The 17815-nt window shown below is 40.7% G+C and overlaps 1 protein-coding gene across 2 annotated transcripts in view; it reads right to left on the bottom strand.

Moving 5' to 3' along the window:
- Window positions 1-17815, bottom strand: part of SRPX (sushi repeat containing protein X-linked) — a 112366-nt gene that overhangs the window by 21679 nt on the left and 72872 nt on the right. For both annotated transcript variants that reach the window (XM_072815156.1, XM_072815157.1), the window contains 3 exons: window positions 17025-17146; window positions 16112-16291; window positions 14092-14225 (listed from right to left, as the gene is read on the bottom strand). In XM_072815156.1, the coding sequence (XP_072671257.1) occupies window positions 14092-14225; window positions 16112-16291; window positions 17025-17146 (436 nt within the window). The remainder of the gene's footprint in view (window positions 1-14091; window positions 14226-16111; window positions 16292-17024; window positions 17147-17815) is intronic.

Below are 17815 nucleotides of genomic sequence, written 5' to 3'. Positions count from 1 at the left end.
ATGCAGAATGGAAAGAGAGAGAAAGATTTTTACAGATAAGCAGAAGCTAAAAGAGTTCATCACCACTAAACCAGCCTTACAAAAACTATTAGAGATTTCTTTATGCCAAAATAGGAGGGAACTAATTCATAACAAAGAAACATATGAAAGGGGATGCCTGGGTGGCTCAGTGGTTGAGCGGCTGCCTTTGGCTTGGGGTGTGATCCCGGGATCCTGGGATGGAGTCCTGCAGGGAGCTGGTTTCTCCCTCTGCCCATGTCTCTGCCTCTCTCTCTATCTCACGAATAAATAAAATCTTTAAAGAGAAAAGAAACATATGAAAGATTCACTGGCAAAGGTAAATATATAGTAAAAGTAGTGGATAGATCACATAAAGCTAGTATGAAGGTTAAAAGACAAGAGTACTAAAATACAACTATCAAGGGATACAAAAGATAAAAAGATGTACATTATTACATTAAAAACAAAATATCAGGGGAGAGAATACAAATTTAGAGTTTCAGAATGCATTCAGACTTAAGTTCTAATCAAATTAAAATAGACCATTATAAATATAAGTGTTTGTGTAAGCCTCATGGTAACTACAAAGCAAAAACCTATGGTAGAAACAAAATATAATGAGAAAGGAATCTAAGCATAATACTAAAAGTCATCAAACCACAAATAAAAGAGCTAGAGATGAAGAAAGGAACATAGTACAAAACAGCCAGAAAGTAAGAACATGACAATAAGTATGTATCTGCCAATAATGACTTTAAATGTAAATATATGAAATTCTCCCATCAGAAGATATAAAGTAGCTGAATGGATAAAAAAGCAAAACAAAACAAAACACAAGACTCATCTATATGCTTCTTATAAGAGACTCACTTTAGATATAAGAATACTCAGATTGAAAGTGAAGGGTTGAAAAAAGATATTCCATGCAAATGGTAACCAAAAAAGAGCTGGGGTAAGTATACATAGACAAGATAGACTTTAAAACAATCTAATAAGAGGCAAAGAAAAGTATCAGATAATGATACAGGGATCAATCCAAGAAGAGGACAGAAAATTTGTGAATCTTTATGGACATAACATAGGAGCAACTAAATATATAAGCCAAATGTTAACAGACCTAAAGACAGAAATAGCAATACAATAGGACACTGTACTATCCCCACTCACAACAATAGATAGCTCATCCAGACAGAAGATTAATAAGGAGGCATTGTCCTTACACAACATGTTAGATCAGATAGACTTAACAGATCTGTAGAACATTCCATATAAACGCAACAGAATACATTCTTCTTTTTTTGAAGGTTTCAAATGTACTTTATTTCTTAAATCATGCCATATTTTAGTGGGTGCACAGTGCTTTCACTTGGCATCAATTATGAGTTGGTTTTGAAACAATTCATTATTACACCAGCTGGGATTACTGATCCCTCCATTCCTTTGGGGTGACTCTGCCAACAGAGGACAGGTTCCATTCTATTCCAATTTGTGTTGCTGTATATGCCAATACAGCAATACAGAAAGTGGCTCCACTAGCCAATGCAGCATTACCATATTTGTCATGGAAATCAGGAGCCTGTTTCTGGTGACTCTGCCTTGCCATTGTTTGTGGAATGCTTTGAACAGAGATGACTTAGAGCATTTCTGGCCACGGAAACATCCTGAAGCTGAAGGCAGAATGGTGCAACTGCAGTTACTGCTTTAGAATACATTCTTCTTAAGGGCACATGGAACATTCTCCAGGATAGATCATATGTTAGGCCAAAAAACAAGTTTTAATACATTTAAGAAGATTGAAATATCAAATATCTTTTCTGACCACAGTGGTATGAAATTAATGAGTTACCAGAAAGCTGGAAAAATTCGTAAGTATATGAAGATTAAACAACATGCTACTGAACAAGCAATGGGTCAGCAAATCAAAAGAGAAATCACAAAAAAATACCCTGAGACAAATCAAAATGGAAATACAACCAAAAATTATGTGATGTAGCAAAAGCAGGCCTATGAGAGAAGTCCATAGTGATAAATGCCTATCTCAAGAAGCAAGAAAAGTCTCTATAAAACAATCTAACTTTACACGTTGTCAAGGATCTAGAAAAAGAAAAGCCCAAAGTTAGAAGAAAGGAAATAAGATCAGAGTAGAAACAGATGAAATAAACAATAGAAAAGATCAATGAATAGGAATAAGTTCCTTGAAGAGATAAAATTGACAAACCGGTAGCTAGACTCACAAAGGGAAAAAGAGAGGAGTCAAAATGAGAAATGAAAGAGGAGACATTAAAACTGATAGCACAGAAATACAAAGGATCATAAGAGACTACTATGAACAATTACACACCAAGAAATTTGAGAACCTAGAAGTGGATCAATTCCTAGAAATATACAATCTTCTAAGATCAAATCACAAAGAAACAGAAAATCTGAATAGACCTAGTACTTACCAGTAAGGATACTGAATTGGTAATCAAAAACCTCTCAACAAACAAAAGACCAGGACTACACAGCTTCACTGGTGAATTCTCCCAAACATTCAAAGAAAAACACAAGTCCTTTTCAAACTCTTCCAAAACAAAACAAAACAAAACCCCAAACAAACAAACAAACAAAAAAAACACACACAGAAGAGGAGGGAACACTTCTAAACTTATTTTATGATGGTAGTATTTCCCTTTTACCAAAACCAGATAAGGACACTATAAGAAAATAAAATTACAGGCCAATATCCCTGATGAACACAGCTTCATAAATCCTCAACAAAACATTAGCGAGCCTATTTCAACAGTACATTAAAAGAACACAAACCATCATCAAATGGGATTTGTTCCAGGGATGCAAAGATGAGTCAACACTGCTAATCAATGTGATATAACATGTTAACAAAATGAAGGATAAAAACTATATGATCAAAATAGATGCAGAAAAAGCATTTGACAAAATTCAACATCCATTACTGATAATAAGTCTCAACAAAGTGGCTATCGAGGAAAGAAAGGTCCAAATAATAAAGGCCATCTATGACAGGCCTACATCTAACATCATACTCAGTGGTGAAAAGGTAAGAGCTTTTCCTCTAAGATCAGGAACAAGACAAAAATGCCCATTTTCACCACTTTTATTCAATATAGTACCAGAAGTCCTAGCCACAACAATTAGAAAAAGAAAGAAAAGCCACACAAATTAGAAGTGAAACTTAGTATTTGCAGAAGACATATTATACATGTAAAACCCTAAAGACTGCACCAAAATACTGTTAGAACTAATAAATTCAGCAAAGTTACAGGATACAAAATCAATATACAAAGATCTTTTGCCTTTTTATACACTAATAAGCTATCAGAAAGAGAAATTTAAAAAACCATCCCATTTACCAGTGCATCAAAAGGGATAAGATAATTAGGAATGATTTAACCAAGATGGTGAAAACCTGTACACTGAAAACCATAAGACACTGATGAAAGAAACTAAAAGAGATATAAAAACAAATAGAAAGCTATTCCATCCTCATGAACTGGAAGATCATTGTTAACATGTCCATACTGTCCAAAGAAATCTACAGATTCAATGAAATCCCTATCAAAACTCCAAAGCCATTTTTCATAAAAATAGATCAAACAATGCTAAGATTTGTAGAGAATTACAAAACCCAAAGCAATTTTAAGAACAAAGCTGGAGGTATCACGCTTCCTGATTTTAAACTGTATCGCAAAACAGTATGGTGTTGGCATAAAAACACACAGATCAATGGAACAGAATATAGAACCCAGAAATAAACATATATGGTCAAATTATTTTATGACAAAAGAGCCAAGAGTATAGTGGGGAAAGGACAGTCTCTTCAATAAATGATTTTGGGAAAACAGGTCTACTATCTTATACCATATACAAAAATAAAATTAAATGAGCTAAAGACATAAATAAGAGATCTGAAACCATAAAATTTCTAGGAAAAAAAACAGGTGGTAAGCTCCTTGGCATAGGTCTTGGTGGTAATAGTTTGGATTTGACATTAAAAGAAAGGCAACACATTCTGGGGAAGATGGCAGATTAGGAGGATCCTAGGCTCACCTCATTCCAGGGATACCCCTAGATAACCCCCAAATCAGTGAAAATAACCCATAAAATGAACCGGAGACTAGCAGAACAGACCCTCCACAGTGAAATGTAGGAAAGAAGCCACATCGAAGAGGGGAAGAAAGGTAGAGATGCAATCAGGAGACAGAATGACCTGCAGGACTGCCCATGGGAGGGAGGGTCACTGTGAGCAGGAAGAGAGGAGAGGAACAGACCCCACACAAGGTGCTCCAGGCATGGAGGACCAGCACTGGGAAGAAAAATCCCTGTAATATTTGGCTTTCAAAACCACAGGGCTCTAACTTCACGAATTCTTATAGTGGGGCTTAATACATGGAACTTTAAACATCAGTGGGCTCAGGTGTGGGAGAGCCTGAAGGCTACAGGAAACTGAATCCCTACCCTTAAAGAGGCAGCACTTTGAAAAATACTTGGATTATATGGGGAAAAGATCAGTTTACTCCTCTCATAGCATGTGCTAGAGGGGCAGGGATCTTTGAGAGATTTCTTTAAGAACAAAAGAGCTGGAGGGCCCCATTTCCTACTCAACCCCTCCAACCTAGATACACAGATACCTGCAGGACCAGCACAGCACCAACACTCCTCACCTATCTGGCTAACAGTGGGCCCTGGCACTTTGCTGGCACTGCACACCTCTCCCCTACCCCCCATGTTCTCCTATGGACCCACCCCTCCACCACACCCTTGACAGGAGTCCATCCAAAGTGGTGCCCCGGGATCCCTGGGTGGCGCAGCGGTTTGGCGCCTGCCTTTGGTCCAGGGCATGATCCTGGAGACCCGGGATCAAATCCTATGTCGGGCTCCCGGTGCATGGAGCCTGCTTCTCCCTCTGCCTATGTCTCTGCCTCTCTCTCTCTCTCTCTCTCTGTGACTATCATAAATAAATAAAAAATTAAAAAAAATCTTCTTATAAAAAAAAACAAAAAACAAAACAAAGTGGTGCCCCAAGTGCAGCAGTGTCCGAGCCACCCCAACAGGGGCCAGCACCACCCCCAAAGTGTCTCCTGCCCTGGGGACAGGGGAAGAAAACCACAAGTACCAGTTCAACTTTGGCCCCAGCAGTGGACTAGGAGCAGACATTTGGCCTGACTGCAGGTGCCATCTACCAATGAGAGCTTCTCAGGGTCTAACACATGGAGAGTACCCTGCAGTTTGGTGCAAATGTCTGATCTGACCCAACTCAAGCCCAAGATGGAACCAAATCCTGCCCCCAACAGGCAAACAGGTTCTGGTAAACAGGGTACATTGCACGCAGGGCAAGAGATATATCCGACTTTCTTAACACATAAACAGACACAGAAAGTTAGGCAAAATGAGGAGACAGAGGAATAGGTCTCAAATTAAAGAATAGGAAAAAAATCACAGCAAGAACACTAAAATAAATATGCCTAATAGAAAATTTTAAGTAATGGTTATAAAGATACGGACTTAAGAGTGGAGGACCTCAGTGAGGCCCTCAACAAAGAGAAGGAAAACATAAAAAAAAAAAACAATCAGAGATGAAGAACTCAATTGAAATTAACAATATGCTTGATGGAATAAATAGACTACAGGAAGCAGAAGAACACATCAGCAACCTGGAAGATAGAGTAATGAAAAGCAATCAAGCTTGGGACGCCTCGGTGGCTCAGCAGTTGAGCGGCTACCCTCAGCTCAGGGCATGATCCCGGAGTTCCAGGATTGAGTCCCACATCAGGCCCCCTGCATGGAGCCTGCTTCTCCCTCTGCCTGTCTCTCTCTCTCTCTCTGTCTCTGTCTCTCATGAATAAGTAAATAAAAAATTTTTTAAAGAAAAGCAATCAAGCAGAATAGGAAAGAAAAAAGAATAAAGAATGAAAATAGATTAAGGGAACTCAGCAACACCATTAAGCAGAGTAACATTTGCGTTATAGGGATTCCAGAAGAAAAAGGGGCAGAAAATTTATATGAAGAAATAGCTGAAAACTTCATGAAGCTGGAGAAGGAAACAAATCTAGATTCAGGGGGCACAAAAAGCCCCCAACAAAATCAACCCAAGGGAGTCCACACCAAGAAACACAGTAATGAAAATGGCAAAAAGCAGTGATAGAGAATTTTAAAAGCAGCAAGAGAAAAGAAAACCATTACATAGAAAGGAAATCCCATAAGGTTATCAGGTGATTTTTCAGCAGAAACCTTGCAGTCCAAAAGAGTGTCATGACATATTCAAAGTGCTGAAAGGGGAAAACCTACAACCAAGAACACTCTTCCAGTGAGGCTATCATTCAGAATAGAGGAGACATAAAGAGGCTCCTAGACAAACAGAAGTTAAAGGAATCCATCACTGAACTAGTTTTACAAGAAATGTTAAAAAAGGAATCTTTAAGTGGAAAGGAAGGACCATAAGCAGGAGTAAGAAAAGTAGGAAGCGCAAAAGTAGTAAAATTAAATTATAAAAATCAGTCAAGGGACTCACAAGATCAAAGGATGCAGAGTTTGACACCACATACCAGACAGACTGGGGGTTGGAGAGGAGAAGAGTACTTATAGAATGGATTCTAACTTAAGGAAACATCAACTTAGTATGCATAGATGTTATATATGAAGTCCAATGGTGACCACAAACAAAAAACCCCAGAAATACACATGCAAAAAATAAAAAGAATCCAAGTATATCACTAAAGAAAGCCAACTTACCATGAGAAAAGAGAGCAAAGGAAGAAAGGAACAGAGAAGAATGCCATAAAAGAAGTAACAAAATGGCAGTAAGTAAGTACACACCTATCAAAAATAAGATTGAATGTAAATGGACTAACTACTCCAATCAAAAGACATAGGGTGTAAGAATGGATTAAAAAATGACTCGTGTATATGCTGCCTACCAGAGACTCATTTGAGACCTAAAGATAAATGCAAATTGAAAGTGAAGGGATGGAAAAAAAATTTATCATGCAAATGGAAGTAAAAGAAAGCCATTGTAGCAATACTTCTATGAGACAAAATAGACATTAAAACAAAGACTGTAATGAGAGACAAAGAAGGACACTATATAATTATAAAGGGGACAATCCAACAAGAAGATATAACAATTTTTAAATATTTATGCATCCAACATGGGAGCACCCAAATACATAAAGCAGCTAATAACAAACATAAAGTAAGTAATCTATAGGAATACAATAATGGTAGAGGGCTTTCACACCCTATTACATCAATGGCTAATTCAACCAAACAGAAAAAAAAATCAACAAGGAAACAGTGGGTTTCAATGACACATTGGACCAGATGAATCAACAGATATATTCAGAACATTCCATCCTAAAACTGCAGAATACATATTCTTTTCAAGTGTACATAGAACACTCTCCAGAGTAGATCACAAGTCAGGACACAAAACCAAGTCTCACAAATTCAAAAAGATTGAGGTCATACCATGCACCTTTTCTGACCACAACATTATGAAACTTGAAATCAACTATAAGAAAAAATCTGGAAAGAAACAAATACATGGAGGTTAAATGACATGCTACTAAACAATAAATGGGTCAAGAAAGAAATCAAAGAGGAAATGACAAAATAATGGGTGACATATGAAAATAACACAATGGTCCAATGTCTTTGGGATGCAGCAAAAGCTCTTCTAAGAGGGAAGTAGAGAGAAGTGCAGACCTACCTCAAGAAGCAAGAAAAAAATTTCAAACAACCTAGCCTTACAGCTAAAGGAGCCAGAAAAAGAACAAACAAAACTCAAAACCTGTAGAAGGAAAGAGATAATAAAGACTGGAGGAAATAAATGAAATACAACCTTAAAATACCCAATAGAACAGATCAATGAAACCAGAAGCCGATTCTTTGAAAAGATCAACTAAATTTATAAACCTTTAGCCAGATTAATCAAAACCAATGGAGAGAGGACTCAAAAGCAAAAATTATGGGGGAGAAATAACAACCAACACCACAGGAAAAAAAAACAATCATTTAGAGAATATTACAAAAAAATATATGCCAAGAAATTGAACAACCTAGAAGAAATGAAGAAATTACTAGAAACATGGAATGTCCCAAAACTGAATCAAGAAGAAATAGAAAATTAAAAAGACTGGTAACCAGCAATACAACTGAATCAGTAATCAAAAAATTCCCAAGAAACAAAAGTCTAGGGCCAGATGAGTTCATAGATGAATCCTACCAAACATTTAAAGAAGTGTTAATGCCTATTCTTCTCAAAATATTCCAAAAAATAATGTAGTGGGAAAGCTTCCAAATTCACTCCATGAGGCCAGCATTAATATAATGCCTAAACTAGATAAAGACACCACAAAAAAGAAGTATAGGCCAGTATCTGATGAAAATTGATGCAAAGATTCTCAACAAAATATTAGCAAACCAAATCCAAGGATACATTAAAAAAAATCATTCACCATCATCAAGTGAGATTTATTCCTGGGATGCAAGGATGGTTCGATACTCACAAATCAATGTGATACATCATGTCAATGAGACAAAGTATTAAAACCATATTATTACCTCCACAGATAAAGAAAAAGCATTTGACAAAGTACAATATCAATTCATGATAAAAACACCAAAACCCAAATAATCCAATTAAAAAATGGGCAGAAGACATGAACAGAAGTTTTTCCAAAGACAACATACAGATGGCCAAGAGAAACATGAAAAGATGCTCAACATAACTCTTCAGGGGAATGCAAATCAAAACTACAATGAGATATCACTTCACATCTGTCAGATGGCTAAAATCAAAACCACAAAAAACAACATGTGAGGAAAAAGGAAATTCCCTTGTGCACTGTTGGTGGTAATATAAACTGGTTCAGCCACTGTGGAAAACAGTATGGAGGTTCCTCAAAAAATTAAAAATAGGATTACCATGCAATCCACTAATTCCACTACTGGGTATTTGCCTGAGGAATATGAAAACACTAATTCAAAAAGATATAAGCACCCCTGTGTTTATTGCAGCATTATATACTATGGCCAAATTCTGGAAGCAAACCATATGTCCATCAATAGATGAATGGAAAATGAAGATGTGAGATAGATATATAGATATATATAATGGAATATAATACGTATATAAATACATTTCACATATATATGTATGCATATATATGGATATGGATAGATAGATGTGTAAAATGGAATATTAGCCATAAATAAGAGTGGAATCTTGCCATTTTCAGCAACATGGATGGATCTAGAGGGTATAATGCTCTAAGTGAAATAAATTAGAGAATGACAAATATCACACAATTTCACTTCTATTTGGAATTTAAGAAACAAGACAAACAAAAAAGAGACAAACCAAAAAACAGACCCTTAACTGATGGTTACCAGAGGGGAGGTGGATGGGGGGGTGTGAAATAGTTGATGGGAATTAAAGGATATACTTACCAGGACGAGCACTGAGTAATGTATATAATTGTTAAATCACTATATTGTACACCTAAAATTAATATAACACTGTATGTATACTACTTTAATTATACTACAATTAAAATTTTTTTAAAGGCAAAAAAAAAACCCAAAACAAAATGAGTACAAACCAAAAAGCTCTGCACATCAAAGGAATCTATCAATAAAATCAACATGTAACCTGCTGAATGAGAGAAAACATTTATAAATCATTTATCTGATTGGGGTTAATATCCAAAATATATAAAGAACTCCTACAATTCAATAGCAAAACAATCTAATTAAAAAATGGGCAGAAGACATGAACAGAAGTTTTTCCAAAGACAACATACAGATGGCCAAGAGACACATGTAAAGATGCTCAACTTCACTCATCTTCAGAGAAATGCAAATCAAAACCACAATGAGATACCACCTCACACCTGTCAGAACGGCCAAAATCAAAAACACAAGGAATAAGTGCTGGTGAGGATGTGGAGGAAAGGGAACCCTTTGTGCACTGTTGGTGGGAATGTGGTACAGCCACGATGGAGAACAGTATGGAGGTTCCTCAAAAAGTTAAGAATATAACTACCATCTGATCCATCAATTCCACTTCTGGGAATTTGTCTGAAGAAAACAAAACACTATCAAAAGATATCTGCACTTCCATGGTCACCACAGCATTATTGACAATATCCAAGACCTGGAAACAACCTAATTTTTCCATCAATGGATGAATGGATAAAGAAAATGTGATATATGTACACAGTGGATTATTGAGTCATAGAAAAGAATGAGATCTTCCTATTTCCAACAGCATGGTCAGTCCTTGGGATCATTATGGTGAGTGAAATAAATGAGACAGAAAAACAAATACCATATGATCTTACTTCTATGTGAAATCTACAAAAACTGAAAAAGACAACAAAACCAAAAAGTGATCTCGTGGATATAGCGAATAGACATGTCTTCATGAGGCAGGGGTGGGAAGATGGGCAAAGTGGGTGAAGAGGGCCAAAAGGTGCAAGTTTCAAGTTATAAAAAGTCTCAAGTATGTAATGTACAGCATGGTGACTATAGTTAATGAGACTCTATTGCCTATTTGAAAGTAGCTAGGAGAGTGGATTTTAAAAGTGCTTATAAAAAAATGTATATCTAGGTTTGGTGACAGATGCTCACTGTAATATTGTGATGATCTTCTGTAATACATATAAATATTGACTTATGATGTACTACTAAAACTAATGTTACAAGTCAATGATAACCTCACTTTTTAAATTTATTTTAAAATTTTTATTTATTAATTAAATTAATTTATATGAGAGAGAACAAGCAAGTGAGTGGGGGCGGAGTAGAAGAAGAGGGAGAGAATCTCAAACAGATTCTGCACTGAGTGTGGAGCCCAACAAGGGGCTTGATCCCAGGACCCTGAGATCATGACCTGAGCTGAAACCAAGAGTCAGATGCTTAACTGACTGAGCCACCCAGGTGTCAATGATATTCCATTTAAAAAGAGAGGAAAAAAGAAAATTCTAGCCCGATGAGTCAGCCCCTGGCAAGTGTCTTGGGGATGTGGCACCTTCAACCATGTGCTAGGAGGTCACATCAGGAACAGTGATGGTAACTGGGAACAGTAAAAAAAAAATATGATGAATCTGGTTAAATAGGGAAAGAAAAATTTAAACTGCTAAGTTACTATAACACCAAGTATTTTACCACAATTCACTGAAGCATCTTCTGTAAGGTGATGGAATTGGTAAAAAGGATAAAAATATGTATTTTTATTATTCTAACTGAACCACCTATGTCAATCAAACCTTTCCTTGAAGGCTCCAGTTAAAATGTCGATGTAAGTATGTTGTGTGGGAGGTCACATAGAAACACCCGGATACCAAATATCTTAGCCAACTGAGAGAGGCAAACTGAAGGGGTCCATTAAAATCTGCTTTTTGCTACTTTTCCCCCCACTTCACATGTGCCTTATAATGCAAATAGTATAGGCCCTCCGGGTAAGGGATGAGGAGTTAATGACTTTTTTTCCCCTAAAGATTTTATTTATTTATTCATGAGAGACACACAGAGAGGCAGAGGTAGAGGAAGAAGAAGGCTCCACTCGGGGAGCCCGATGTGGGACTCGATTCCAGAACCCCAGGATCACATCCTGAGCCGAAGGCAGATGCTCAACTGCTGAGCCACCCAGGGGCCCCTAATGACTTCTTTCAAACAGATAACATCTAAGGAAGGCCCAGGGGAGGATGACCAGAGGCAGCCCTTCTATGCATATTCTAGACCAGCGACACTGGACATCTGGACGCCAAAACGCCCCACCCCAGCTCCAAGGAATAACACCTGGGCCCTCATCTTTGTTCTAACTGGTTCCTGGATGCCTGAGAAGCCACATACACCAGTCCATGATCCTCAATAAAATCCCCAGACCCCGAACAAAGGCGGGCCTCCATCTCTTTTCCTTTCTGAATCTCCCCAGGCACTCTACGTGCATTCTCTCTACACCTTCTATAAACTCCACTTTCACCTCCTGCTGGCTTGCATTTGATTTCGATCCTGTGTACGGACAGGGACCCTCTTGGTTGGTCCTGAGGGACCCCACTCTGAGTCATTGGACTCTGCCTACTGGCATCACAATGATTTAATTAGCAATTTAGCAAGTACCCAAAAGGATGGGATAGAGTCAGGTGGGAGACAGCAAACATTTTTTAGTTAAGGGCCAGATAGTAAATATGTTAGGCTTCCGGGGCTGGATGGTCTGTATCCTAACTATTCAACTGTGCCACCATAGTGCAAAAGCAGCCGTAGACAGTGCACAGATGAAAGAGTGTGGCTGTGTTCCAATCAAATTTCACTTGCAAAAGTGATAGTTTGCCAACATAGAGGAAAAGTTGCCTGGTTTATTCATTTTTCTACAAAATTAAGAAATCAGGAAATGTATGCTTGTGTGGTATGTACAGCCTGCAAGGCCAAATTTCCCACACAGTGGGGTCATACAGCCTTGTGATATGTGAAAAAGCAAGTCCCAGTGGGGACCCCGGGGGACACAAAGATGGAGGGAGGGAATGTGGCAGGGACTGAGAGCAAAGATGTAGTGAATGAAGTTCCCATCATTAAGGAGGGCACATGAGATGAACACTGGGTGTTATGCGATATGTTGGCAAATTGAATTTAAATTAAAAAAAATACAAAATTTTGCATGGTTCTTCAGAGTTTAGGGGAAGCCTTTCCAGTACATGGAAATGAATACAATTTATTCATTGTATAAATGCTGAAATGAGAAGTAAAATTGTAGCGTTTGATTAAACCAACATTGTTTTTTTTAAAGATTGTATTCAGAGAGGGAGAGAGTACACACGAGTAAGCGAGCACGAGCAGGGGAAGGGGCAGAGGAAGCAGAGAAAAAAATCCCATGCAGATTCCACCCTGAGCACAGAGCTGACTCAGGGTTCAACATGGGGCTTGATCTCAGGACCCTGAGATCATGACCTGAGCTGAAATCAAGAGTCGGACGCTCAACTGAATGAGCCACCCAAGCATCCCTAAACCAAGATTGTTTTGAGCACTTAGTCTTATTTTTATTCACCATAGTAGATGAAAATGCTTTTCTAAAATGCGTGCAGCACCGTGTCTCTGACCCAGCAGAGCATCCTACCTCTTTTGCATATGGTCAGGTTGGCCGCCCTTATTTTTTTTTTAAGATTTATTTATTCATGAGAGACGGGGGAGGGGGGAGGGAGAGAGGCTGAGACACAGGCAGAAGGAGAAGCAGGCTCTATGCAGGGAGCCCGACATGGGACTCCATCCCAGGTCTCCAGGATCACGCCCTGGGCCGAAGGCAGCGCTAAACCGCTGAGCCACCCGGTCTGCCCCAGGTTGGCCGCCCTTATTGCAAACCAGCTTCTGGACAAAATCTAGCAAGTTCTAGTTCGATCCTTGTCTGTTTCTAATTTTTTTTTCTCCAAAAGGCTCTGGTTGCCTCATTTTGTAGCTATCAAATTTCCACAGCTGAGAAGGATGCCTCCAACTTTCAGTTGCTGAAGACTCTTCTGGAGGTCTTGTTAAAATGTAGATTAGACCCAGTAGGTCTGGGATGGGGCGGAATTTGGATTTCTAACAAGCTCCCAGGTGACGCTGATGCTGCTGGTCCACAGACCACACTTGGAAAACCACTGGTCTTAAGGACTCCGAGGAGCTCTGAGAGTGGGGGAAGCTCCCTGGGGTAGGGCCTGGGACCTGAAGGCTCCTGGAATCCCCTCGTCCCTTGAGCCAGCCTCTCAAACAACTGAGTGATGGCCCTCAGCACAGGCATATCCTGGACAGGTTCAACAAAGACCGTGTTAGCTGGGCCTGCACAGCAGGTTGATTACTCTGACTAGCAAAGACAAAGAAACCATATTAGATGGAAGACAATTGAGTTAGCTCTCGGGAGTCGATGGTAATCAGGTTATGCCCTAGAACCAGAAATGAACGGTGGTAGCTCTAAAGCTCCAGTTCCCGGAGTTCACAGTAAATAGATGAGGCACTGAATCTGGCCTTTGCTTTTAATGAAATCACCGGGCCCTTCCTGTTAGCGGTCTCTTCCCCAAGCTGGGCCCAGCTGCAAGGACTCACCTGCAGCATCCCCAACTGCAGCCTGTAAAGAAGGTTCCGGGCTGTGGGTGTGGACACAATGAGGAGTCTCCTTTTCTCATAAAACTGATCCAGAAGTGCAGCTGCTGTTCTGACACCCACATTGACATTCATGGCTGGAATGAGAAATGGCCAGATGGATGAGAAACCCTCTACTTGTTCTGGTTCACCATAGCCTGTGAGGACACAGCATACGCGAATGCAGAAGTAAACTCCAAGATAAAATTTCAGGTGTGGGGTTTAAGATTTTATTAGATAGCATGCTCATGCGAGTGGGGGGAGGGATAAGTGGGGGGAAAGAGAGAAAGAATATCTCAGGCAGACGCCCCCAAGCTGCCCCCCCCCGCCCCCTGCCCATCACGGAGCCTGAGGTGGGGCTCAATTCCAGGATCCCAAGCCAAAGTTAAGAGTCAGCCTCTGAACCTACTGAGCCACCCAGATACTCCAGTTGTAAGTTGTTTATTTGGGAGATGGTTTCAAGAAGCACCGGGTCGGGGAATGGGGAAGTATATTAGTTTCCTCTTGCTGCTATCACAGATCACCATAAATCCAGGGGCTTAACACACACAAATTTTCCTGCAGCCCCAGCAGTGGTAAATTTCAAATGGGTTTTACTGGGCTAAAGTCAAAGTGTTGCCAGGCCTGCCCAGCTCTTCCCCCCAGAGCTCTAGGGAAGGATTTGTTTCCTTGCCTTTGCCAGCATCTAGAGGCCACCTTTGTCACCTGGCTTGTGGCCTTTCTTACATCTTCAAAGTCAGCAGTGTGGCATCTTCACCTCTCTCTTCCCTCTGCCCCCTTCTTATAAGGACCCTTGTGATTATACTGAGCCCACCTGAAGAATCCAAGCTGCCCTCTGCATCTCAAGACCTTTAACTTGATTACCTCTGCAAAGTCCCTTTTGCCACGTAAGGTAACATAGTCACAGGGCCCAGGGATTAAGACGTGAACATCTTTGGGGGAGGGGCATTACTTTCCCTGCCTCAGGAAGTGAGACAGGGAAAGAGGTATGCTCTCTCTACTCTAGTATTTTTTTAAAGATTTTGTTTATTTGACAGAGAGCAGCAGAGGGAGAGAGAGAAGCAGGCTCCCCACCAAGCAGGGAGCCCCATGAGGGACTCGATCCCAGACCCTGGGAATCATGACTGGAGCCAAAGGCAGATGCCCAACTGACCGAGCCACCCAGGTGCCCTGTTCTTTCTACTGTAATGTACGAAACTGAAGAACCTTGGACATTTAGCTGATGCTCTACATGTGTGCCTCTCTCTCACCCAATTCTGAAAGGCTGGGGTTAAAGAGAAAGCAAAAAGATGATAAAGTACCATGAAATGAGGGGGGAAAGTGGAGTACATAAATAAAAGATATGCCCAGAATTTTCTTACTAGTCCAAATTTTATACCATTATCACTACCCAGCCCAATTTGTGTCCCTTGGTAATAAGAGCTGACCTGCATTGGGCACTTACCTGTGCCAGGCACCGCTCTATTCCACTGTTCAATGGGTAACCTCATTTAATCCTTACAACAACTCAAGGTATTATCTTCCTCATTTGACATTAGGAGGAAACATCCTGAATGCCCAAAGGTCTGTGTGACTTTCAAGCCAGTGCGACAAAGCAGGCATTCTGCTGTCTGTTCACAGTAATGTCCTGGCTTTGCACAAAAAGACCCTTACATTTGTAGGAGGGAAGAACAGGGTACCTAAAGCAGACTCCGCTGATTCACAAAGTCGCTGATGGTGGGGCCCTGGGTTCCCACCTCCGGTTTCCTCTTAGAGGACATGAAAGAGAAATGAGAAGATGGACAGGGGCAAAGGAGGAGGGTGGATGAGATGAGCTGTCCTAGAAATGTGAGGACCGTTTTCACCCAGCAGATGAAGAGGAGTGGCACGGCACCTGTCAAAGTGTACGGAACGAAATCCTCCCTCCCTGTACTGGGATTCAGAACTGAAGGGTCTTCAGGTTCTGCTGCTCGCTGGAGAGAGGGCTGCACAGGTGGGCTCATACCTGCGCAGGTGGGCTCCGTGCCAGACCAAGCCAGGTTGGACTGACAGACTCGGGCAGGGCTACCCTGTAGCTCGTAGCCACCGATGCAGGAGAACTCACAGGTGGCTCCGTAATTATCGCCGTCACTGGAGCACTTCATGTAACCATTCTCCGGGGCATTGAGCTTGCCACAGCGCCGGACTGTAGGGACACAAGGCCAGAGGGGGCTCAGTGCTGAGCTGCCCTCCGCAGAGTCATCAGGGAAGACCGCGGCTTTGCAGTCAAGCTTCCCTGCTGGCCTGTGAATGAGTGAGGGGGCAGGTGTGGCTATCTGGACACTGGGTGGGCCTTGGGGTGGTCACTGCTCCTACCAATGAGACCACTGGGATCAAGCAGTTTACGCCCCTGTGTTATAGATGAGGAGGTTGGGCCCAGACGAGTAAAGAATAAAGATGGTTAGTAATTAGTTGCCCAAGCCACGAGGCATAAAATAAATCCTTTTTTTAAGTCTTTTTTTTTCAGGGAGAACAAAGGTTCTGCAATACCAAGCACATGGGTTCCTGGTGGTCCAGCCAGGGGACTCCTGAACTCCTTTATAGAAAGGATTTATAGGCTTTAGCTGGTCACCCAAGGCCAGGGATGAAAACGTTATCGAAATAATATTCCTCTGGGACAACCAGCTATGAGCTCATGCGAGACTAGCTTACTGCTCTCAGACTTCTTAAATAATCTGCCAGCACTGAACCTCATCCGGATTTGTATTGTGAAATTCAGGCATTAAGATGGCACGCTTCCCCTAGCCTCATCATCAGGGGCTAATCCAAAGCCAGCACATATCCCTATGGCAGTGGGCATTCACAAAGGTTCTTGCTTAAGGGCCGGCTTCCCTTTGCTCTTGTAAAGAGAGGAAAAAGCCAATCAGCAGTATTCTTACCTCTCACTTTAACTCGAAATTTGCAAATGCCCTTGTTCTCAGCTCTGTCATAGACTGTGTACTGGATCTTGTGGTCTCCTTCTGGAAAATTTGAGCCTGGGGGGAGGCCTTTCAGAATAACACTTAAAGGGGGGAGAAAAAAAAAAACAGGAACACCAAAGGTAATCATTAAAGGCCTAACAACAATTAGGTCACTGTGGGCCTAATGATCAAAGGGGATCATTATGGGCATATGTTGAGTACCCACTCTGTACTGGATGTGGAGATACTGAGGGGCAGCCATTAGGCCAGTCTGACTAGAACAAAGATTTCTTGAAGAGCAGACTTTCCTGAGCTTTATTCTGCTTTGGAAGAACAGTTTGAGACCAGAACATGGGAGTTGCCAATTCCTGGGAAGTTTGGATTCATTTTTCTCACTGGAAGGTAGAACAGAGGATGGGGCAGGCCGAGAACCCAGGGCCTAAGTCCTCTTCCGATCCCACCTTTGTTCCAGGGGAATCCTTAACTGCCTCACTTTGGGGAGGATGAGGGAATTTCCTGTGAGGAAAACCATTTCAGACTATAATCCAAGCAGTCATCGGCAATTTGGGCCTGCAGGGGGTGCTAGACTTGTCTCTGGTTTTTTTCTTTCCGGTCCAATGGAGGTCTTTCCTGAGCAAAAGGCACATTTATTATGATTCCTTGATTATCCTAATGTAGTGATAACAACGATAACAACAACAACAACAACAACAATGATAACAGTAGTCCTTTGCACTTACATAAACCTTATATATACATATTTTAGGCAC

Source organism: Canis lupus, chromosome X (assembly GCF_048164855.1).
Source record: "Canis lupus baileyi chromosome X, mCanLup2.hap1, whole genome shotgun sequence".
NCBI lineage: Eukaryota > Metazoa > Chordata > Mammalia > Carnivora > Canidae > Canis > Canis lupus.
This window is presented reverse-complemented; position numbering and strand designations above follow the sequence as displayed.